This window comes from Diceros bicornis, chromosome 28, assembly GCF_020826845.1.
Source record: "Diceros bicornis minor isolate mBicDic1 chromosome 28, mDicBic1.mat.cur, whole genome shotgun sequence".
In the NCBI taxonomy this organism is placed as follows: Eukaryota; Metazoa; Chordata; class Mammalia; order Perissodactyla; family Rhinocerotidae; genus Diceros; species Diceros bicornis.
In genome coordinates, this window is record NC_080767.1 from 24,666,652 (window position 1) to 24,692,770 (window position 26,119).

The following is a 26,119-nucleotide window of genomic DNA, read 5'->3' on the forward strand; positions in this document are numbered from 1 at the left end:
CCTCACTGAAAAAAAAAAAAAGAACAAAGTTGGAGGACTCATGTCCCAATTTTTTCTCTGCTTTTCTCCTTCTTTATCTCATTTTCTTTGTACACACACACCTTGTGTGTGTGTGTGTGTGTGTGTGTAGTTGTGAATGTGTATTGTGTATGTCTTTGCATGGTATACACACACATTTTTTTCTGAACTGTCTGAGAGTACATTAAAGATGTGAAGCCCCTTTACCCTTAAGTACTTCAGTGTGCATTTTCAAAAAACAAAGGTGGTGTCTCTTGTAACTATTATAATACAGTTCTTGACATCAAGAGATTATCAATGATAACAGTACTATCATCTAATCTATATAAATTTCTTCAAGTGTCCTGCTAATGTTCTTCACAGCAAAAGGAAATCCCTACTTGGTAGGAATCCTTTCACAATGTATATATACATCAAATCACATTGTACACTTGAAATATATTACAATTTTATTTGTCAATTATACCTCAATAAAGCTGAAAAAATAACTCAGCTCATGTGCTGTGCTCAGTTGTCAAGCCTCTGGGCTCCTTTAATCTGGACAGCTCCTCAGTCTGCTTTGTTTTTCGTGACCTTGAGATTCTTAAAGATACAGGTCAGCTGTTTTGTAGAATGACGCTCAATCTGGATCTGTCTCATGTTTCCTCATGATTAGATTGGGGTTATGTGTTTTGGCAGGAATATCCCAGAAGTCATGCTGTAGCCTTCTCAGCGCATTATATCAGAAGGCACATGATGTCGATTTGTGAGGTTAACTTTTGTCACTTGGTTAAGGTAGCATCCGCCAGGTTTCTCCACTGCAAGGTTATTTTTCCCTTTGTAATTAATACTTTGAGACCATGTGAATATTCTGTTCCTCTTCAAACTTTCACCCACTAGCACGGATCCGTGATTTTTTAAAAGTTCACCAGGTTAGAGGCATGAGGCCAGGTTTGAGAGCCACTCACCTAATCTAATGTAAGGAGGTAAGACCTGGCCTCCTGGAAGAAGAAATATTTAAATTGTGGCCTAAAGGATGAGTAGAAATAGCCCTACTTATTGGAAACTGGTGGTGGGCACGGGGCAGACGCTGTGCATTCAGATTAGGCCTGGAGATAAGCAAGCATACAAGATACCTAGAAACGCACCAAGGCCAGCTGGCCCGGCACAGAGTGCAAGGTAGGATGTAGGCTGGAGGTGCAGGCAGGGGGCAGGCAAGGAGTTTGGACTTCTTATAAGGGCAAGGAGAGACCATGGGATGGCTTCAACTGGGAATGACATCACTGATTTGGGGGTTGGAAAAAATATCCCTTGGACTACTCTGTGGGGCATCGATTTGAGGGTGTCAAGAGTAAAGGCAGGAAGTGTGGTGAGGAGGTGACAGCAGTGTCTACAGAGAGGAAATAGCGACCAGGCAGTGGAGTAGGGATCATGGAACTCAGCAGCCCTGAGATGCAGTAGCACCCTGTGTGAGGGTGAGAACCACAGTGGGGAGATGTAGACACTGTGAATATGCACAGAGAAAGGGCTTCTACACTGGACTTTCTAAATAGGATGGCTTCCTGGAGGAAGAGGCATATGCTGAGCCAGATGAAGAGGCAGGCAATGCCTGCGTTCTAGGCAGGAGGAACAGGAGACACAGGGAACTCAAAGCACTCAAGAGGGCTGGAGCCCCCAGGAGGGAGAGTGAGGTGTGGCTGAATACCCAAAGGCGGCGTGTCACACTGAGAAGTTTGAGATTTATCTTCCTGGCTACAGGCAAAGGGAGCGATGGAAGGGTCTAAAGCAGGTTTGCCATGTTGAGGAACCCACTCCCGCTGCAGGCAGAGGCCGTCTTGGAGGGCACGGCGCAGGAAGAAAATCTACGGCCGATTTGCCAACGTCGTGGAGGAAATGTCCGCATGGATTGGCGCTCCGCACGTGGGAGCTATCACCATAACTCACAGCTGAGGGAGGACGGCCAGGCAGACCCATCGGGGGCTTTGCAGTCTCTAATTGGGGTCGTTTCTGCCAACTTTCAGGAGGACAGGTTAAAAGAAGAAAACACCTTCCTACGCAGAAGAGAGAGAGGGAAATAACCTGTTGGCTGGGCATGGGGAGAGGCGACAAAGAGCAAGGGGCTCGCTCTGGTGCAGGATGAAGACAAATGGGCAGCGAGTTCCGGAGAATACATCCTTTCTCCGGAACACGTGCCTCTCCATCAGGGCCCCGAGCAGGCCTGTCAGGCGGGAGCAGCGCTTTTGTGCGCGCTCTGGCTGCGCTCCCCGTTGCCATGGCGATGGGGCCATAAGTCACGTCTGCGGCTGCTGCACGGAGGCGCGGTGATTTATGCCTGCCGGCCTGGGATTGTAAACTTTTTTTTAATGTTGAAAATCCGTCACAGGAAAGGAGGGCGGGGTGTCTCTGGCTCACTTTGGAGGAGCGAGTTGCTGTCAGACCTGCCACGATGGCGATGCTCCTCCTGGCCCCACAGCCGGGGCGCTGGCCCAGCCCGGCTCTGCGGAGCTCCCATTGGACCCCAGCGAGAAGGGTCCCCAAAGCCTGAGGCTGATGTTCATTCCTGCGGCCAGGGCACTGCCTTATTCTCGAGACCAATTCTTCATCCTGTCTCCCTGAGGCTAACTCTATGCATGCCAGCTTTTCTCTTCATGCTTCAATTTCTGGCCTAATAACTGGCACTCTATCCCAGGCATCTTCAGAACTGGGTCTCTAGGATGGTGTAATGGAATGAACGTGTGTCTGATATCAGACCTCCTGAGCCTCAATTTTCTCATCTGTTCAATGGGGCTAATATAACTTCATCTCAGGTAGGGCTTCTCAACCTTGGCACTATTGAAATTGGTGTTTGGACAATTCTTTATTGGAGGGGGTATACTGTGCATTGGAGGATATTTAGGAACATCCCTAGTCTCTATGCACCACATGTCAGTAACACTTCCCAGTTGTGGCCACCAAAAATGTTCCCAGAGCTTGCCAAATGTCCCCTGGGGGCAAAACCATCCCCCTTAAAGCCCATTTTACAGATGAGGGAAGTGAGGCTTTTCCTTTTGACTGATAGTACCTCAGCTTTCATGGGCAATCAAAAGCTTTTCCCCATGGAACCATGGACTTCCCCATATCCTGTCACGCCTTCCAGATCCTGTGTTCACGCCACTGGACTGGACACCCTCACAGCTGACTCATCCATCCCTCAGCACCTGAGCAACCCCAGTGTGGGAATCAAGATCCACATCATGTACCCTCTCAGGCTGTTCCATTTCAATATGGTTAACCCAGTCTTGTTGTACCTAGGAGGATGGTGGCTGGGCTGAAAGGTGCTCCAGAAGGGAGGAAGGAGGGACAGACGTGCTATGGAGCCATGATCTCTGCTCCAGGAACTCGGTACCTAGGATGCCTTCGAGGAGTCTGGCATGGCTTGCTGGGACAGGCTAGACGGCCATGCACGCTTCCCCCCAAACCATTCTCTCCTATTTTCTTATTATTTTCCCCTTTTTTATTGTGGTAACATATACATAACATAAAATATACTATCTTAACCATTTTTAAGTGTATAGTTCAGAGACATTAAGTACAGTCATATTGTTGTGCAACCATCACCAGCATCTATTTCCAGAACTTTTTCATCTTGTAAAACTGAAACTCTGAACCCATTAAACAATAACTCCATTCCCCTCTCCCTCAAGGCCCCAGAAATCACCATTCCATTTTGTGTCTCTATGATTTTTGACTACTCTAAGCACCCCATATAAGTGGAATTACACAGTATTTATATGTTTGTGAGTGGCTTATTTCATTTAGTATAATGGCCTCAAGGGTCATCCATGTTGTAGCATATCTCAGAATTCCCTTCCTCTTTAAGGCTGAATAATATTTCAGTGTATGTATATCCCACATTTTGTTTATCCATACAGCTGTCGGTACTGGAGTTGCTTTCACATTTTAGCTATTGTGAGTAGTGCTGCTATAAATCTCTTATTTCTTTTTGAACCGTCTTTGAGTCACACTCCATGACTCCATCATCGTGCAATTACTGAGTGCTTACTGAATGCAAAGCCCTAAGAAGGGAAAGTGGACTCTCCAAAGACCATGATTCAGGATCCCTTCTGAAAAGGCAAGATTTAAAAAGAGCCTAATGAGGATTCCTACACAGCCCTAAGTCTGGGCTAAATCATTATAATATTGTAATAACATTAATAGCTAATATTTTTGTGCTAAACACATCATGCATCCACTTACTTGATTCTTGACAGCAATCCTATGCGGTAGGTGAAGTTATCTCTATTTTGCAAATGTGGAAACTGAGGCAGAGTAACTTGCCCACCCTCACCCAAATAGTGAGTGGCATGGCTGGGATTTGAGTCAGGGCATCCAGAGCTATAACCTGTGCTGCTAACAACTGGGCAATGCTGAGCTAGGAGTTTCAAAAGGCTGGCTTGCTTTGGAGTTTTTCTTCTCTCTCCGTCCTTTTTCCTTTCGCTATTCCTTTTCCTCCTCTGCCAATTCTAGGTGATCTCATAGTTCTACTGACCCAGGATTTGTTCCCTCTCTGAAATATCCAAGGATGCCCATTCTATCCAAACCTTGCACCCCCCATGAGGGCCCTCTGCCTTCTACAGGTTCAAGGAGACAGAAGATGGAGCTCAGTGGTCCACTGGCCTGAAATAAACCAACAGGAGAGAAGCCAGCTCCCCACCCTCTCCTTCCCAAAGAATGTGCATGTACTTTGAAGGATGCCCCTAGGGACCAGAATCCCTCTTTCCCTGATGTCTGGTTTCACTTGCGTAGCCTCTGCACCTCAGTGGACTAACATGGTACTACCTGAATTGTGTCTCAAGGACTGTTGGTCCTGAGCCTGCACCTAGTTAAATAGTGTCCTGGAGACTGTAGTGTGCAGACTTCAATTCCTAAAGATTCATGACATTCATTAACATATTAACGTCCTTGGGAAAGCTGCCACCAAGGAAATCAATGTAGCAACTTCATTTATAATAGGATTTCTCAAACCTTTCAAATTAAGGAACCCTCTTATTTTATTTTATTACGTTTACTAACCCCAAAGTACTGGTGTTATATGGAACCATTCTGAGACAATACGGATTTTATAATACAATACAACGAACGCTGCGAGGCAGGACGTTTTGATGGGGCTTTTTGATGCTAAGGATATTTACATGCAAGGGGACTGAGTGATATTGAGAGATAGCGTAAAGGTATTTGTTGAGCAATTTATTGGTAATATCAAACTATCTTCATGACTATGCCAACATAGCCACATCAAACTGGCATCATCGAAATGCTCCGTATCCTTTCTCTGAGCTGGTTACTGTGCCTAGAACTGGGAATGCAGAGATGCTTAAGATTTGATCCTTGACCTCCAGGAACACATTGATTCCGGGGCGGGGGCAGGGTGAGGGTACTCATCTACAGTTAATTATGATGCAAGGCAATGTGCTATCCTATAATCAAGGAAGAGAGATTTTAGCAGCATGAACAAAGCAACAAGGGGGCTATGATTCTGGTGGATGGAAGGAGGGTAAGTTCAGGAAAGGTTGCTCACAGGATATGACACTTCTGCAAGACTATGATGGATGAGGGATACTGTGCCAGGTACACAGGGGACTGTGTGAGTATTAGGACGTTTCAAGCAGAGGGACAGCACTGGCAAAGGCAAAGAGATAGGAAAGTGTATGACGTTTTGAGGAGATGGCAAATGAGGGCATGGTGGAAAACAAGATCACAGAGAGGGTGGAGCCAGAAGTGCTCAAGTGTGTCAGGTGAAGTGGTTTGGATTTTTATTCTGAGGCAGTGGGGGCTGGCGGGGAGCGGGTTCTAAATTGTTTCAGCAGGAGAGAAGCATGGCCCAATCTGTACAGAGGTTGGATTGGGCATGTGCATGGGGATGGGCTGGAGACGAAAGCAGTGAGACTCTTGAGGAGGGTCTGAGCCTGGGAGTGTCAGAAAAGATGGCAAGGTGGGGCACTTGGAGGATATTTTTAAGGTAGGATGGAAAGGCATGGAATTTACCCTAGATCTCTTCCATTTGCTCCTCAACATCCACACTTGGCTCATCCTTACCCCGTTTTGTGCCTTCGGAGGCTACTTTGATGGACTGCTCCAATGTGCTCTCTTGCCTGGGTTCCCATTGGGTCAGCCAACGGGGGGCACCAGCAGAAGCTCAGGGGGGAGGTGCCTGAATGAGGTTGGGACATTTATTTCCCTGACTTCTTTCCTGTCGATGCCCCTTGACTAAAGGACATAGCTCCTGTCAAGCATCACATTCCATGGAATTCTCTCTCCATGTTCTGATAACCTCACCCTCACCATGACCCACTGACACTAGCCACAGTGTACTGCATATCCCTTTTCTAGAACTACTCCCCATCTTTGTGCATAGTCCCCTTTTAAGCCTCTCCCAGCTTGAGCATGCCATCCTGCTGGGACCCTCTTTGATACTGGTTTCCTTGGTTAGTGAGAGGAAAAGGAGTTAAGCCTAATATCAATATCCATTCATTAATCATTGAAATGTCCAAATCTTCTTTCTGACCAGACTGCTCTAGTGAGCATGTGAGTGTGACTGTGTGTGTGTGTGTATGTGTGTCTGTGTTGGGTGCAAGGAGGATTAGTATTTATTTGACAGAGTAAGACACACTAAGGGAAACGTGTGGTCCTTCCCAGCCCCAACGAGTGCGTCTTAGAAGGCAAAGTGATTGCTCATCTTGGCTTATCTTGGTGAGCACTATCCCTGAAGTCCTGCTTGCATAACCTAAGGCCTGGCCTGGTTAGGTGGAAATACCACAGCGAGGATTTTAAGGGAATACTGTGAGACCTTGGCAGGCAACACAGCAGGAGGCTCTGAGATACCTGTAGGTAGAGGGTGGATTCTATCCACTTAGAACCATCCATGTGATGGTGGGGGGCAGGACGGGGATGGAAAAAATGACGCAGAAGGTCACTTCCAGTTTGCGAGCTTATAATTATTTAAACATGTCTTTAGAGCTCTAAGATGCAGTTCAAGGCCTCTGTAATGTGAGTGGTTTGTTTACAGCTTAAATTAGAGTGTTCCATTTTTAATACATTACAAGTGACACTGATAGTGCCAGACAGTATCTAGGAAGCACCTCTATGGAGGCCTCAACTCTGCCTCAAGCCAGAAATCTATTTCAGGAAACTTGTTGGCACCAAGATGAGATTATCCAAATATACCCTCTGAGATAACAGATAGACGGATAAAAACAGATAGATGGAGTAAGACAGCTCCATTTCTAATTCATCCTCAATCTCTCCATCCACAGGACTATCTTTCTCCTGCATCTCAGCAACCAAAAATCTCTCTTCATTTTACAGGAGAACACAATCATCAAGTCATCAGATGCAAACCGGAAGGACCTATAAATACCACCAAGTTCAGGGATGGCAAATACCTGACCCTTCTGTCACAACTCCCATCTCATACTTAAGGCACGTATCATGAATTTATCGTGACACTTTTCCCAGCTGAGTCTGTCTGTAGCCTCAGAAATCTTCCCAACATAATATCCTAAGCAGCGTCAGCCCATTTATCTGAGTTAGCACATGAGATATCTGATATCTGCCATGTCTGATTTAGTCCAGACTCTAAGGTAGCTGGATAAACAGAAGCCCAGGGAGGATTTTGAAGACATGGGTTGGAGCAGATGTTCATCTCATGGTCCCCCACTTCCTTCCATGGCTGTGTCTGTACTTTATGATCCTGCCCCCTAATCTCAGGTGACAAATCAAGAAGTTAGCTCCTAACCCGTGCCAGGCTGGTAAGATTCCTTCTCTAGGATTTTTCAAATTGCAACTCAAGAAAGAGAAGCATTCACTCTTTGGTGCTAAGAGCACGAAAGTCTTGGGACTCACGATTATCACAACCCCTACCATGGGGGTGGGAGTGGGGAGGAAGTAGTTGTGCACTAGGAGAGAATGAAGCCATCACAGAATGATGCAGAGAGGAAAGACAGAATCCTAATGTCATGTAATTCCCTCAACTCCCCTCATCCCTGTGGCTTAGCTGATCTCTTACTCTCCCCATGGCACCCTTCCAATACACTTGTCATTAAGCTAACTTAAATTGGGTTTCTGTCTCCTGAAACCAAAAATATCTTGCCTGATGATGAGCAGAAAGGATTTCCATGCAGCAAGGAGGGAGACAAGGTGACATGATGGATGGAGTAAGGGTCTTGAGATCAGAAGCCTTGTGTTCAGATTCTAACTCATTCTCTTACCAGCTGTGCTGCTTAAGGTCTTAGAATGCCAGCTTCCTCACCTGTGTGATGGAGGATAAAAATAGCCTCGACTTCGGAAGATGGCTGTAAGGATCACATATGAGAAGCCGCGTGGAAGGCCTCTGCCCAGTAAGGCGTGCCTCAAATGCCATTTATCTCTGTCTTCAGTGTGGAGTCAGGTCTCAAACCCAGGTATCCTGACCCCCAGCCCAGCATGCTTGCCAAAATATCATACGTTCATGTCTCTCTCTCCTTTTTTCATCTGAAGAGCTGCAGTCCCATTTCAACACAAGAAGTCCCATTTGAAAAGTGTTTAACTTCTAATGTATATAAAAAGCCATTTCTCAGTTTCACTGTATCTGCAAAGCCTTATATAATTCAACATCAAATATTTATTATTACATTTATTAAAGTTTTAATAATTTAGCATCTCCTGCATGTAAGAGAGAAGCTTAGCTAACTGGTTCCCCTTTATCCAACCTGGGTCACTTCAATATTTATATTCCAAAGTCTCCATTTGAGTTTCATTTAGCAGAGGCTGTGTTGTGGGCCCTCCGCCTGAGCTGACAGTTGGTGCGTGCTGCAGCCTCCCCAGTGGCCAAGACTTACAAAAATCTGGTGCTGAACGGTGTTTGAAGAGATTTACCGAGCCTGGGCAGAAACTCATCCTAATAGATTTTACTTTTATTACGATCGCTAAACTAAAATGGGGGGAAAATATATGCCTCCAGGCTCACTGGCTGAATGACAGGCAGTGAGGCTGTGAAGAGTTGTGGGTGTAGAGTAGATCTACTGGGTGGGGAGTGTGGAGGTCTTTATAGTAATGTTTCTCACAGGGGCTACATTCTCCTAAAAGAAGGGAGGGACATGGTGGTACAGGACAAATTACAATGCCCAAATTCCATAAACCCAGCTGTGAGTGCCAGACAGACTCTCTATGGCCCCCACAATGTCTACCTTTCCCCATGTAATATTTCACCTCCCACTAGCATGGAATGGACTTCCACACACACTCAGTAGACTAAATGGTCAACAAAGATAAAGACAGAAAATCTGATGAGCCCACCCCCAATCTTACAGAGAATCCCTCTGCATCAACAATAGCCAACATTTACTGAGCACTCACTGAACTGCCTGAGTTCAAATCTTGATTCTGCCACTCACTACCCATAATATGCTGGGAAAATTAATTTTTTATGCCTCAGTTTCCTGATAATAATAGTAACTCCATCACTGAGTTGTGAGGAGTCAGAACTAATACGTGTAAAGTGCTTAGACAGGGCCTGGCACGACATAAGTGCTCAAGTGTTAGTCATTATTATTTATGACTATAGGGCTAAGAGTTTAAATGTGTCATCTCATTCAATTCTTAAAAACATCCAAAGACATAATAGCAATTATCATTCCCATTTACAGATAGGAAATTGAGGCTCAGAAAGTTTAAGTCACTTGTCCAAGGGCAGCTAGTGGGTGGTGGAGCTGGGATTTGAACTCAGGCAGTTTGACTCCAAAGCCCTTACCATTTCCTTTGCCCAATAGTCCTTTCTACTATGTTTCAAGCAGGTAAGAAGTTTGCCTACTGAAGTTCTCTTGCCCTTTGGGAAAGACATGTCTGTGCGAGAAATTGGTGAGGAAGGAGGATGTGGGGGAAGCAGGATGGGGTTGAGATTCTATGTAATGAGGGCTGAAGAAGCCCATCTCTGTGTCAACATCCCCACTGGGATGCGCTTCTAGGTTGCCTACCATGAGTACGCACACATATCCATACACACAGTCATTAATAAAATCTGCTGAGGTCATGGGAAAGGCAAAGGCAAGAAGTTCGAGTTGTACTCACCTCCAATAGGAGGGTGGCATCTTGAGTCTTAAACCATACAAAGCCTGCATCAAGGGATGTCCCTCTAGACTCTGCTGCCTGGGGCCTTCCCATGCAAGTGCCCCAGGGTAATGTATCACCTGACTTGTGCCTTGTCCTAGCCTCACTCCTGCCTACCCCACACAACCTGATGTCCTGCTGCTCTTATCCTCCTTTGCCTCTGCCCTTGATGCCTAAAGCAATGGAGAGGAAGGATGTGCCATCCCTTCTCTGTACACTTCTGTAGTGTGAACCACATCTTTTATCAGCTCATCCCACTGCATCGTATGGTTACTTCCTGATGTGTACTATAATACCTACTAAAACTTCTAAACCATCCACTCATTGAACATTAATCGCATGGAAGGTGCTGTACTAGTCACTCTATATACATTATCCAATCCTAACAACCATCTGAGGGAAACACAACAATGTCTATCTTCCAGGTTTGGAAATGGAGACTCAGAGAAGCAAAATTACTTGACCAAAGGAGTTCAGGTTGCAAATTGTGGGACCAGGATTCATATCCAGGTCTGCACGATTCCAAGCCTACATTCTCTGTCCTACCCCTTCTTTGCTCTCTGGTATTTATATGTCTAGAATCAGCACAGTCTCCATCACCCAGAGAAGTACCTAGAGAGCTTCTGTTGAGGATTTCACCTTAAGATGGGTGGCCCACATTTCCAGAACATGCTATATCTGACTAGAGGTACTGCCTGGGCAAAAGCCAGATTCTAGTTTCTGGAGCATTCACACAGGTGCATCTTCTGGGGTCCCTTGGAGCTGTTAACACACTATCCTCAAGTGCCCTCAGAGTCTTTTCTGACTGTGGTGGGCAGGTGGTCCACAGCTGAGGAAAGAGAGGGAAGAGGGAGCAAAGAGCAAGTATGTTCTATTTCCTCTCCTCTTCTCACTGCATCCTCTGGCACGCGCCCCTTGGCACTACACACCAGACACACTGAACTGAAAGTTCTCTCATCAGGCATGCCACTTCAAGACCACACGCCTTGTCCATGGAGAGAGCATCTATGGTTTTTTTGTCCAATATCCATTTGCTGCCTGTCCTGACTTCCCTCGGGAACTATCCTGCCTGCAATCTCAATCCACATGGTAAAGGTCTCCCCACGCTTGCTGGTTTCAACATTGGGTCAGTGACCCAGGTCTGGCTAATTAGAGCTCTTTGCCCCTTAAGGCACTGATTTGGGATATTGGCAAATGTCCCCAGATAGGCCAATCAGAGGCATCATAGCCTAGAGATGAGGAGCATGGAGTCAGGAGTCAGATTCTCAGAATTCAAATCCTGGTTCAGCTGCTTACTGGCTGTGTGACCTTGGGCAAGTTACATAACCTCTTTGTGCCTCAGTTTCCTCATGCATTAAATGAGGCTAATAATGGATGAAGAATAAATGAGCTCATTTCAGTAAAACACTTGGAAAACTTCTCTCTTATAAGGGCACTGATTATGGTACTTTGGGCGCATCCAGATAATCTAGGATAATCAACCTATCTTAAGATTCTCAACTTAATCACATCTGCAAAGACCCTATTTCCAAGTAAGGTAATGTTTACAGGTTCTAGAAATTGATACCTTTGGGGGTCATTATCAGTCTACCACTGATGGAGTCTGAGAATCTGCCTTTCTAACAAGTTCCCAGGTGCTGATGCTACATCTAAGGACCACACGTTGAGAACCAGTGACCTAGTGACTTCCTGCTAATATTTCACCATTTGGCTCAGAGGTCATCTCTTCTGTAAGGCCTTCCCTTTAATCCCAAGGCAAGTTTAATCACCTCCTCCCTCGTGTCCTTTGTCTTCTTTGAACTTTCCCTCTGTCCTCTTCAACTGTCACATAGTACAACATCTTTTTGTTTGCAATTTTGTCTCCTTTAATGCACTGAGATTTTTGTCTTAACATTTTTATATCTCCATTACTTAACCTGGCATATAGTAGGTGTTCAATAAATTCTTAATGCTTGGAATTGAAAGGCCAAAAGAACAAGGAACATTTTTAATTCTATTCAGAACTAATTCAACGTGAAAACTCTCACCAAGTGAGCAATGCTAGCATCCTGATATCCCATTATTCTTTCGAAATTGTGCAGGAATTAACAGGATTTCACCATTTCATTTTCATTGATTTGAGATCATAGAAAAATCACTGAGGGGCTCCAAAAGCTGGGCTTTGTGGATGATGATTATTCCAACTATAATAGCTATTCTCACATCTCTCTTATAAGAAGAACCAGCCCTAGGTGAAATCGTGAAAAAGGCCCAGTGTGTAGCAATAAGTGTTGTTTGCCAGGCTTCTCTCTCCACGAGTATCTTTTATTTCGTCTCTCAAGTCAGTCTCTTATTCCATGCTCCTTGCTACATCATGAGATTCCTGGAAGCAGAGGTGAGCCTTATTCATCTCTGTGTTCCTATGGTCCCTGGCACAGAGCCTGGCACATAGGAGGGACCCAGCGAACGTTTTCAGAATTTAAAGGAATCTGTACGCAATGTAACTAGAGCTGCCTCCTCCACCTTTGTAGCTGACATCATTAGTGTCTCGAATGCTAAAAATCTCATTTCCAGCAGCCTCCTGCTGGGATAGGCTGGAGAATGGGAGCTGTCCAGGGGGACTTCTCCTCTTTGGCCCTTCACCTCTCAGATTTGAAAGCTTTCCCTCCCGGCTTGGATTCCACGCAGCCAAATTCTATCCACAATCCAAGGTTAATTGCTAATTTTCTCTCTCCTGCAGATACTTTCCTAATTCCTTTGGTCAGGAATTTTTTTCTTCCTTTTTCACAACCCCAGTGCACTCTATGTGTACTGCACATATGCCCCTTTATTCATTCTGAAAATATTTCCATGTACATGAAGCCACCAGACTTACCACACTGCATTAGAGATTACAAATTCATCTAAGTCTTCTCCAAACTCCGTGACAAAGGGATTAACGTGAGCTCTCAATACTAAGACACCATTGATTTTAAGAGGCATCATAGATTGGATGTAGCTTTTCAACAAAAGAAAAAATTAAAAAGAGACAGAGAAAAACAATATGCTACAATAAGAACAAACATAATACCTAGTGCTTCTAGAGAATTCACCATATGCCAAACTCAGTGCTTTACAATGTATTATGCCATTTAATTCTCACCATTCCCTTATATGGCATAGTCTTCTATCTGCATTATCCACAAGGAGGAACAGAGCTACAGAAAAGCTCATGTAATATACAGGCAGTGGAACTGGGATTTGAACTCAGGCAATTCAGTTGGGCTCCATAGTATATGCTTTTAAAAAATGAACTACTTGGGGCCGGACTGGTGGTGTAGTGGTTAAGTTCGCGCACTCCACTTCGGTAGCCTGGGGTTCACGAGTTCGGATCCCAGGCCTGGACCTATGCCCCACTCTTCAAGCCATGCTGTGGCAGGCGACCCACATGTAAAGTAGAGGAAGATGGGCACAGATATTAGCCCAAGGCCAATCTTCCTCAGCAAAAAGAAGAGGATTGGCAACAGATGTTAGCTCAGGGCTAATCTTCCTCACACACGCACAAAAGAATTATCTCACATAATAAGCATTATGTTTAATCAAAATATAGCATACATATAGCAAAGTGTGTAAATCATATCTGTACAGCTTGAAGAATTTTCACAGATTGAAAACATCCATGTAACCACCAACTAGATTAAAAAATCAAATATTATCAGCAACACATAAACCCCGCCATGCTTCCCCCGAGTCACTGCCCTCTCTGTCACCCAAACGTAATTCCTATCCTTTCGTCTAACATCATGGATTAGCTTTTACTGTTTTTGATCTTTATATAAACACACATATTCCTTTGTGTGGTTTGTGTCTTCTGTAATTTAATATTATATTTGTGAGATGCATCAATGGTGATGTGTGTGGTTGTTGTGTTCATTAATATTCATCATTAATAGTATTCCATTGTATGATTATTCCGTAATTAATTTGTCTACTTTTTTGTTGTTGATGGGCATTTTTTCTAGCTTTTTGGCAGTACAAACAAATGCTACTATTAGTATTCTTGATTGTATTATCTGTGGGAGAGATACACATGTTTCTGTTAGGTATATTATTAGGGGTAGAATTAATGGGTTATACCATATGTGGGCATTCAATCACAACTTTAATAGATACTGCCCAACAGATTTACAAAGTGGTCATGGTAACTTACATCCCCCCTATAAAGACATGAGAGTTTCAATTGTTCCATATCCACCAACATTTGGTACCATCAGCTGTTTTTAATTTAGCCACCCAGGTGCGTAGAGACTGTATGGTTGATTGCTAAATTGTTCTGCCTTCCACAGTGTGAGATTACATATTTCCCTAATAATTTGTCACAGACTAAAAAACAAACAAACAAAAAAATCAATGGGCAAAGCACCTTTAAGTTTTCTTTCCAATTCTACTGGAATGCTTATCTTTTTCTTTCTGACTCTGCTTTTCCACACAGTCTTTCCTCTAATCTCTCTGTTGTAACTCTATGGCATATTATTGGCTATCTATAATTGTGATCTATTATTTATTAATTTCTAACATATCATCTGACTGGAACTTATTAATTCTTTAAACACCCATGATACGCTTGCCTGGGCAACGTCATGTCAAACAAAGTTTATTAGTGCAGCTTGGAAAATCCAACCTACATAGCACGGATTCTTTTGAATGGGGATGATTGCAATCTTTTATCCACCCTTCAGTGAAACCAGTGGGCTTGTGCGAGGTAAGACGAAGGGAAGACTTAAAAGACTGTCTGCGATTGCTCCAGGCCCAGACAAAGACATGTGGGCACCCCACGCAGGATAATAATTTAGTGCCCTAATCAAATCCATATTATTCAAATATTTGTACAACTTTTCTTTAAAGAAAAGCTTAGTGGTTTCTGGAGAAAGAGTTGAGAAGGAGAATCCATAGCTGCAGAATATCATCCTCTCTCCCATCCTGGGCAACTCTGCTCTGGTCCCACCTTGGTGAAAGTGCACCGTCCATGTCACCAGGCACAGCATTCTTAGCGGGAGATCAGAAGCATCTAATTATTATTGGCTCATGCTCCTTGAAGGTCTCACCTCTTTCAACTTATTGTAGTATTCCTTCCAATTACATACTATACTCTCCCTGAAATGCATGCTAGTACTTATACTTTTCTTAATTCTTTTTTTTTTCCTAAAGATGTTTTAGAATCTCTGAGGGTTGATATTCTGGGCCTTTTCTTGGTGGCTTGCTATTTAACGTAATTCGAATTGGAGAAGAAAAGACAACTGAGTCACCCTGTAGATCACAGTCATTTTTAACAGCATGACATAGTACACAACCTTCCCAGCTATGCCCCCCCCACCATCACCAGTTTCCCCTTGAACTCTACTGTAGTGGGAATTCAATTCATCTAAAATTGGTGTAAGGTAACATTAGGAGTATATTAGGTGCCAGTGTTTACATATCTTATTTAATCATTACAACAACTCTTAGGAGGTGTTTCAATGAAATAGTTAAGAACATGGGTTCTGGAGCTGGAGAGACCATGGGTTGAAGCTTGGCTCCATCACTTACTAGTGAAGGCCTCACCTTTATATCTCAGATTTTTTTTATCTGTAAAATGAAAATAAAATTAGCATCACTTTATGGAGTTGATGTAAGAGTATAATGAGATAAGGTTTGTAAAGTATTTGGCATGTAGGAAATATCAATGGAAATGAGTTATTATTTTTATTATTATGCTCTGTGAGGAAGGCACAGTTATCATCCCCATTTTGCAAAGAAATGGAAAGTGAGCAAGTTGAATTTGGCCAGGATCACCTAGCTCACAATGGCAGAGAAGGGATTCTAACCCAGACCTGTTTGTTTCCAGAGTGAGTGCTACCATCAGCCAGTCTGACGGCTGACTTCACTGACGTCACAAATTCAATGTTAATACTACAGAACTCTAGCAGAGACCTTCTTTCAGTTTATTTCGGTCAAGGTCATTAGGTCCCTTTGAGAATAGTCCTTCAACCAGATGGTCTTTGCTCCATCTTTAAAATATGTAATGCAGAGAAACCTTGGCACATGCTTTACTAAAGTCTCATCTACTTCAAGTCTATCAAAAATGGAAAGAATGGTAATGTGCCATGAATCAATTTGTGTGTGCATGAAACCATCTTAGTTTTGAGTAATTACCACTTCATTTCCTAAGTGTTATCCCTTTAATAATGCATTCTTCCACAAAACTACTTCCTTGTGGAAATATTAGTACCCTGAAAAATCATGTTAGGTTTATCTTTCCATGAAAAGTTGAGAAGGTGAGAATAAACAAATTGCAAAGCAGGAGAGCTGGGTTCTAGGAGCTTCCTATCAAGGAATGCCATGGATATACTGATAATATCTTCATGGAGAATGACCCAAAGCCAGCTATGTAGTCACTGAATAGCAATCACTGGGAGTAGAGGGGTGGGGCATGACTCAAAGTTCCAGTTCAGGAGGCAATAAGCCGTGGACAAGCCAGTTTCAAAAGCAAAATCAGAGTCCACTTTTGGTAATGCTTCCCCTAGTCAAATTGGGAGGAGGAAAAAAAAAAAAAAAAAACCTCCACTAGAAAGCTCCAGAATAGTGCTAGGATCAGACCTAAATCCACTGGTTTAATTAAATCAATAAACATTTAGTAGATGTCCAATACGTATTAGGAACTGGAGATTAAAAAGCTAAATGAGTTATTTTCTTTGACCTTGAGAAGTTCGCCACAAAATAGGACAGAATGATATGTAAGCAACTAATCAGAACACAGTAGAGTCAGTCTATAATGAAGTTAACTACAAGGTGCAAAACGTGTAAGGAAAGATGTAGTCTCCATCCTTTCACAAGTCAAGAAGGAATAAATTTGACCTGGACATTTAGAACCTATGGATTAGCCCACAATCAGTTCCCAGTACCAGAGTCACAATAGAAAGCATCTCATTCTCCAATCTTTCATTTTCATGATTCTCTAATATACTATTAAGTAATGGTCTTTTATAACATCATTAATGATCCCATGATGAGCCAGATAATGCGTTAGCCTCTCTCATATTTTATATAAACCCAAAAGGAATGTAATAATGCTGAAATATAAGGCATTAAGGCTCGCCAAGGGCAGACATTTTTAGGAATGTGGAGCATGGCGCATATTTGACAGTGTTCTTTACATCATCTAATAGGCAGCTGCCTACTTCCACAATATGAAGAGCACTTCTTCCCAGGAGTTCCTCTCATCCTGAAACAGAAGAGCTTCCATTGCTCCAAGAAGTCCTTGGTACAGGATATTGGAGATGGCTTCCCTACCTGACATCTGCAGGGTCTTCCGTGACGAGCACATCGGTCTTACAACTGGCCAGGGGGTTGATGGACAGCTCCACGGGCGGAACCACAAAGCTTTTGCTGACAGGAAGCCAGAGTCCTTGGCCCAAGCTGAAAGTAGACCTGCAATGTAAGAGTTTCCATTGGGGAACTCCCTGGGAAGTAGAATAAAAATAGAAAAAAGGGGCCCCCTCCTTCCATCCCTTTTAGGACTCTTTCTCACTTCTCTACGCAACTGAATCCCGTTGCATTCTCCAAGGCACAATTTTGGCCAACTTTGCCCAGACTCGGATCGTCATTTCTTAAATCTGTTAATCATTTAGCCCATGCATCACTTTGTATTGCTAGCTTTCTTTTCTTGAGTACAGGTCCTGACTCTCAATAAACAGTTGGCTCTGTGAGGACTGGGACTATTTCAGCTCTGCTTTCCCAAGCAGTCTTGTTAGCCAGCATGAGTTCCATAAGCAACTGCTAAGTCAGCAGGGGCAGTCTGCACAAAGGTTAAGAGCATGGACTCTGAATCAGTTTGAACCAAAATCTGATTCCCACTTCTGCCACTTAATTTGCTGTATGTCTTTATCAGCTTAAGTATTGAAGTTTCATATAAGATTTCACAGAGGTGGCGGGAAGAGGTTCTATGGCTACAGAATATTTTTAAACCACTGGACTAGGTAATCAGTAATGTCTCCTCCAGTTCAAATATCTGAGTCTGTAAGTCTAGATGCCAGACAAATGGCAATTATATTCCCTTAGCAACCTGGGCCATGATGGTACATTTGTGCCAATGAGAGTTTCTCTGCACTCACTGCAGCCTACAGGTTCACAGGCTTGATCAACTAAGGATGCATGACTTTGCCTTCCTATCAGACCCTTCTCCATTCCCCAGCATCACGCCCCAACAGGATTGTCAACTCACCTGAGAATCTTTTCAGGGGCTTGCTCCCCTGTCACCAGGTCATAGCCCCTCTCAAGTGTAGTGTAAGGCCAAGGTCTGTGGGAAGAACAAAACAAGGGAAAGAAAAGGGGATAGGAGATGATATTAGACAGAAGCAAGTGAGATTCATATGTGGACATGCTTAAGAGGAGCTTTATAAACAACCCAATTTTGCAGAAGTAATTATTGGGCAAGACTATTTACATTATAAAAGAATGTCTCCACTTCACAGAAGCACTCAGCAATTTAAAGTCTGCTTGTCCATTTTGGAGTTTATGGACAAAAACCTGATTCTCTTTCTTTATCAGTCCACTTATGGAAATGTTCATTGATTACTTACAGTTTGAGTAAGGTAAACTTCAGTCTTTGTTCTCTAGAAGATTCATCAGTCATATATCTTTAATACTAAAATGTGACTCAGTGGGAAATCGGATTCACTTCCCATCAGATTTTGCAGGAACACAACTGTTGCAAAGAAAGAGAGCTCTTTGTGGAGGGATTTGGGGCCTCTGGAAACAGAACAGAGGAGGTGGGGATGGTCCTCCACTGTCCCTGCCTGGATATCCTTTGCCACTCACCCTTCACTCTGTCCCCAGTCACTGCGCACACACAGGTGTCTGTGAACCGGGTCAGGGGCGTAGCCTTCGTGACAGCTGCACTCTCCTGTAAGCAAAAAGAGAAAAGAGTCTTGTGAAATGCTGCCTGCCCAAAAGAGCCTTCTCCTCTGGTTTCCTTGTTTTCTTAGAAAATAAAGTGAGCTTCTTAGTTTTAAAAAAGGCCCATGGATTGAGGGTGTTCTGGTCTACCTGCCACTGTGGTTAATAGTTTATTCATTTGTTCCCTCACTTACTGATCCATTCAACAAGTCCTGACCACACTCCCTGCCAAGTCCTCTGCTTGGCACTGGGGATGCAGAGATAAAAGGTGGAACCCAGATGGTGAAGGAGCTTATGGCTTAATGATGGAAATTATGATAAAGTACATTTGCACTAAAAGTGTAATCAGAAAACTGAATTCTCTTCATCTGAATAAACAATTCATGCTCATCCATAAGCCCCAAATCAAATGCCACCTCCTCCAAGATACTTTTGATTTCCCCTTTTGGAAAGTTTGTTTTCATTTATCATTTCCAGATTTTATTTTGTTTTGTTGTTGTTGTCATTTATTTTAGTTGGTTTTCCTCTCCTCCCCTCCCCTTCTTTCCCCTCTTGTTCGCTTCCCTTCCATCTACCCATCCAACCATTCATCCATCCATCCATCAATCCATCCATCCACCCATCTACCCATCCAACTACCCATCCATCCATCCATCCATCCATCCATCCATCCATCCATGTATCCATGCATCATTTTTTTCTGGCCACATCTTATGCTTGGTTGCATGAATGCTTGCTAGCATCCCACACTGCCTTAAGTATATTCTCCCATGGGCCAAGCTTATTTTGGGTGGCCAGCACATGTCTCGTTTCCTAGTATATCTTCAGAGTTCAGAATCTTGGAAGAGTTTCCAGAAGTTCTCTGTCCTACCCTCTTGCTATTATCAGTCTTGCTCCACTGCACACTCCTTAAGGTTGGGGGATATTTTTTGATTCAATTAGTTATTGTTTTCTTTTCTAAAGTGTATTTGTGGAATGTTCACAGGTGCTTTACCAAAGAATAGATTCCATAAAAAAAATAATTGGGAAACACTGTACTATTCGTTAGAGCCAATGGTGTGTGATTCATGATGAGTGATATCTATACAGTTTTCCCCAAACTTATTTCACCTTGGGAGGCTTGCTGGTAGAACAAATGACAGTATTAGTGTTCTGTGGAACATACTTTTGGAAATGCTCGTAGCAACTGCCCTGGCTTAGCCCACTGCATAGAACAGAATATGTACTCAACACTGTGAGTTGAATGAATAGTTAACTATCTGTCACGGCTCATAAATTTCCAGACTATTGCTGGCAGGTTTCCTTCTTTCTCATCTTTTGGCGATCACACTCATGCACACACTCAGATGAACCTGCAACGCTTCAGTCCTACAGTGATTCTGGTTGGCCTGACCTGAGGGTTTCCAAACCCTGGTTCACAGAAATGTATAGTTCTATGAGGGAGATTTAGGGACTTTGCAACTTTTAGCTAATTTTCTTTAAAAATTTTTATTTTTAAACCTTTTTAATAGTAAAAAATGAAGGCTAAACACTCAGATGTTACTTTCTAGAATTCAGGACACTGGAGAGCATCTTCACGTGAACTCCGGTTCCCAAATAAACTTATTTTATGCAGGCCTCATTACCAAAAAAAAAAAAAAAAAAAAAAAACTTCTCCTGTCATCTTTGTTTTCTTGTGGAGGATACTGAGGCCATGAGTTGAGGTGTTAATAAGCTTATGCTTTTTTCAACTACATGTCTTGTGAATCAGGATTTTTTCAACCTTGTGCTACCAAAACAAAACATAGCAGTGAGTATGATGCTAGGGTAGCAGAGGATCTACAACTATCATCTATAATTTCTGATTTCAAAATATGTGTATTCATCAAATAACCTTACTGTTTTCACTGATTCACTATAAATGTTATGCATTTGGCCTTATACAAAGCATTCTGAGTGTTAAAAATACACGCTAGCTTGTTTTATACATTTATATGCTGCTTAATCTTTGTACCTCCAGCAGTAGCAACTACCTGGCAAACAGCCTGGGTTTAATAAAATGTTGGTTGAACTAAATGGTAGTAGGACAGAATATGGAGTGAAGAATGGGTCAGAGATAGTATTCAAAACATTCAGAAGAAGATTGTTGAAAGAGAGAGAGAGAGAGATCTACCTTCTCCCTTCTCTGGATACCTGGGAAATAGAAGGGAGCTGCTTACAGGCAGGAATGTTCTCTGTAACTGTCCCCTCCAATAGCATGCCCGGGGTCTTCTGCCACATGTGTGTGATGTAAGTATATGCAACCTAATGGACTGACTGTTGCTGGAGGTAAGGAAAACATAGGGAAAGAGCTGAGATCCTTGCAATTTGGATGAGAATAATTTACCAAAGTGGGGAGGGACAGGAGTCACGAATGATGTGTTAAAATGCAACAGTCCCTTCATGAAATATTCACCACTTTAAACACATCTAATATTAAAGATTAAAAGTCCTGGGATTTGTCCTCGAGACTCCTGGGACTGATTTATGATCTGCCACAAGGCACAGGCCTCATGATTCATAATCGGCGAGATAAAATGGTTACCTCTGGCAAACAGAAAGGAAGTCAGGCTGGGGTGGGCAAGGAGGGATGGGAAAGGGGGCTCTTTCTTCTTTATGGAAAGGGCAACAACCAAGGTTCCTGTCTCTCCTATCAGTGACTCTGCAGGAAAGGGCACAGGTCATTTTCCCCCTTTCCCTCCTTTTGGGAATATTAGTGAGAATGAGAAATCTATACAGAAAAAGGATGTTGCTACATTTTTCTCTTTCTTTCTCGTGTGCTTACTAAGCAAGTTTCCCCTGCCTTGGAATGGATCATTAATTACTGATGCTCATTATACAAGAAATATATATTTTGCAAATGAGAGGCATCCACCCTGGAGGCCCCCAGAAGGCTGCCTGGAGAAGAGGAAGTGAGGCAGAGGGAAAAGTGCACAGGTGCTGGAGGCAGACAGACCTGGGGTCCAATCCTCACTTTCTTTCTCCCTAGACGTGTGGTCTTGGGGAATCTACCTTTTTGGGTCTCAGTTTTCTCATCAATAGAATGGGAATGGTAGTAATGTCAATCTCACAGAGCTGACGTAAGAATAAATTGAAGTAGCGAAGAATAAATCTCATGGCTCAGGTAGACAATGAGTGGATGCTCAGTATGTTAGTCTCCTCCTCTTTCTCTTTCATTCCACGATGGCCACTGGGTTCTGATGTATGCTGACATATTAACTCCAAGGACACTGGATAAGTAATTTCCTCCTTGTTGGCTCTTAGTTTCCCCATCTGCCAAATGGAAGGATGGAGTAGATGTTCATCTTTTCTGAGTGCCAGTGAGAGTCAGCCATTCGCAGTGCCTTTCCGAATCCCTAACCTCTGCTTTCAGGACACCTTTTGTTTTAGGCTTAGCTGTGATTACTCTCAGCAGTTGGGCCGGGTGTCTCCGGCAAGATTTCCATCAATGCCATAGCTATTGGCTTTATTGACTCCCGTTTCCCTTTTTGCTGGCTCAGCTAACTCTCCACGATTTGCAACCAAGCATTTCCTTCTTGCAAGATGCAAGCCTCTGACAGCCCGAGCTGAGGATTATTAACCTCTTCCCTGAGTGAGTCCTTTCCTCAATCCTGCTCTGCATACCCAGGGAAGCCAGGCTGTCAAAGTTCAGCTCTTCAGGGATACACATTTACATGGTTTCCACGTGCTGACTGTGAACTCCCACGCTCCCTTACTCCTGTCACTATAGAAGCTCTCTGCAGGAAGGAATTGCACTCATCTTGCTCACCACTGCATCCAGCACCTGTTGCACTGCCTAGTACCTAAATAAATGAGGGGGTATATTTCACAATAGTAATGCCTATGCTAATGGGATAGGGAAACAATTTTTTTATTTGCCTGTTTTCCCCACTAAACTGGAAGTTTCTTGATTGCAGAAACTTTTTCTTAATCATCTCCATATCCTAGTAATTATTATAGTGCCTGATGAAAGGTAGGCAACTCATTTGTTGAATGAACGAATGAATGGATGAATTAGTGAATGCATAAATATATTGTAATCTTCATGAATTCAGGCTGAGTTCATTTAGAATAATGATGGTTCTGCTGAAGATTGGAAGAAAGTTTCTTACATTCCTGATAGGTATTTGCCAAGGAACTGGAAAGCATAAACATGAGTGCTAATGAAATGTCTAAAATAGAAATCTATTTCATATCAGAGCAGAAAAAGCTCTTAAAGATCATCTAGTTCAAATCTTCCCAGTATCATTTTTCAGAAGGGGAAATGCAAGCTCAGAGAGTGGAGACATTTGGCCAAATCACTGGACTAGCCTTGGGGTTCATCAGGATTAGAACCCAGGACTCTTCGCCACCACTTCAGTGTCCTTTCTACTACACTGGTTGTCTCAATATCTCAATACACCCAGCAACATTTTCTAGAAATTTTTTTTTTCCTTTGTACTCCTTTGACATTTCTGAGTTTCCTGTAATGAAAATGTTTTACATTTACCAACAGGAATTATTTTTAAAAAGATAATGAATTTGAAGTATCCTTAACAGATTAAAAACATACATCTATATGTGATCGATCATGCAGACCTTAACAAAGAGTTTAACCTCTTCATTAAAGTGGCTCCCTTAAGGGAATTCAATTAAGTGGATTTTCATCATGCTAGTTACTAGAACTCTGCATCATCAGCTATAGATGAGCTGTATAGGTTTTAAAATATTTACTTTTTATGTCTCCGAGGTCCCATTTATTGAGTTCTCCTTTTATGTTACATGCATTCTCACTCCATAAACTCTTGGGTAAAGACAACAGATTCCCTCAATTACAAACAATCTGAGTTTATCTTGTGTGGGGCTCTCCTAAACCACTTCAAAGTGGACAGTGCCTTCATGTTAATTAGGTAATTAATTACCTAATTAGGCCAGTGGTAAGGCCAGTGGGCTGGTGAAATAGTTCAGAGTGGGCCCTGGAATCATCTTTCTTTGGATTCAAATCCTGGATCTGACACTTACAATTTGTACCAACCTGATCAAGTTGCTTCATCTCTCTGTTTGTTTCCTAGTCTGTAATGAGACTGATATCACCTATCTGCTGGAAAGATCAGTGATGTATTTGAAAAGTCCTCAGCACAGTCTTTGGCATTTCTTCTTGCTGCAAACATCGTAGCTGTTTGAGTTTTTGTTATTATTGTTCCTGGATAGGAGGGGCTGATTTAGCATGTTGTTTTAGCGGAAAGAAAGTGGTTTCTAGATGAAGGATAGTCTCAATTTCAAGGTATGCCCTTTGCAAAGCCAAACCCAGTTTCTCTATCTGTAAATTTGGGGCAGCTTGAATGAAATAATCTCTAAGGCTGATTAGTCCCCGTGTTCCCAGAACCAGCAACACCTGTTGCCTTTGTCTATGGCTCCTCCTACTGAAGGCCATACAGGCATGGACAAGGGCATCAGCCAGAGGTTGCTGCCTCCTTTGTCCCCCAGAGCTCAGAAGAGCTCAGCACTTGCCCATGAGAGTGCCAGATAAGTACAAAGCCTTCTTCCCAAGCCCGCCCGGCTGTCTGGCTCCCCTCCTCCCACCTTGTCATCCTCTTATGATTCCATTTTCACTTGCTTCCAACTCAGTCATCACTTATCATCACATGCCAGGGACACTGGCTGCTGTTCACTTTCCTATTTACTCTTCTTGTAGCTGTGGCTTGGAAGGACATCTCCTTGGGCCCTTGGAGCAATAAGCATGCATGGCATCCTTTCCTGTTCTCACTCTGACTGGGCCACCTCGGGCCTCTTCACTTCTGTGTCACTGGAGCCCAGCTCAAGGCCAGGCACACAGTGGAGGAGGCATGGGCTGGGCATAACATTACTGATGGCCTGCTGTGTGCTAGGAGTGACGGAAGACAGTTGACATATGTCATCAATGTCATCTCGCAGGTCACACTCATGACTAGTTTCAGAAGGAAGATACTAGAGTCCACATTGTAAAATAAGGAAACTGAAGCTCAGACTTGACTAATCTCTTGCCCAAGGGCATAGACTCAGGTCTTCAAAGCTCATGCTCTTTTACACAAGCACAACTATCACAACAACAAACATAACCACAGGGGCAGTAGCAAGGAGAGCTGCCTTTAACTTGACAATTATCAAGTGCTAGACAACAAGAAGTAGAAATCTCCAATCCACCCACTGAAATTAGCATTCCGCTGATTTCTAAAATAGCACTATAACTAAAGGTTAAGAACTGCTTTTTCAAATAGCCCCTGTTCAAATGTAAATACTTCATGTGAAGACTGTACTGAATTCATACTACCTATGTAATGAAGGGTTGTTGGATTGACTTCCTGCTAGCAGGGGTAAGCCATAGGAGTAACATCATACCTTCTGCTAACTGAGCATGTACTATGTGCTGACCTTACCCAAATAACTTCTGTCGTCCATGACAACAGTGGGAGGAAGATTTATTGGCTCCACTTTAAATAGTATGAAGCTGAGGCTTGGAAAGGGTAAGCTGCCCAATATTGTGAACAGAGGAGTGAACATCCAAGCCCAGCATCTTTCTGATTCTTCCTTCCCAAGCTATGTGATGACTCTCTAAGGGGACATGTTCTAAGAGAGTATGGAAAAGGGCACAGGAATAAGAAATCAGTGGGTGCTGAAGGAATACCTAGTACCCCTGGTAATTGAATTACCGGTGCCAAGTCCTCAGTTCTCTATAGTAGCAGGATGCATTTACATCCTTGCCATGCTTGATGGTGGGAAGAGTCACATTTCTTCCCTACCCTTTGTCTTCAGGCTTGGCATATGACTTGCTTTGGCCTATGGGATGGAAGCAGAGATGATGTGAACTAAGGTTTGAAATGGGCTGTGTGGTTGAGCTTGTTCTCTTGCCTTCCTGCCTCTTGCCATGAGAAAACCATGCTCCAAGAAGTGGCTAGTCCAAGGAGGATGAGGGACATGTGGAACAGAGCTGGACATGACCTGAGCTTGGAGCCAAGTGCAGCTGCGTCCTGGTTAGATCAATCCACTCATGTGTAACAAAGGAGAAAAAATGTTTATAGCTGTTGACACTAAAGTGTTGTGGATGTTTGTTACGCAGCATTAGTGTAGCAAA

The 26,119-nt window shown here is 43.2% G+C and overlaps 1 protein-coding gene across 5 annotated transcripts in view; it reads right to left on the reverse strand.

Moving 5' to 3' along the window:
- Nucleotides 1–26,119, reverse strand: part of ASTN2 (astrotactin 2) — an 831,863-nt gene that overhangs the window by 423,784 nt on the left and 381,960 nt on the right. For 4 of the 5 annotated variants that reach the window (XM_058523878.1, XM_058523879.1, XM_058523876.1 and 1 more), the window contains 3 exons: nucleotides 18,934–19,018; nucleotides 18,338–18,412; nucleotides 17,407–17,544 (listed from right to left, as the gene is read on the reverse strand). In XM_058523878.1, the coding sequence (XP_058379861.1) occupies nucleotides 17,407–17,544; nucleotides 18,338–18,412; nucleotides 18,934–19,018 (298 nt within the window). The remainder of the gene's footprint in view (nucleotides 1–17,406; nucleotides 17,545–18,337; nucleotides 18,413–18,933; nucleotides 19,019–26,119) is intronic. The other variant, XM_058523877.1, reaches the window with a different exon arrangement.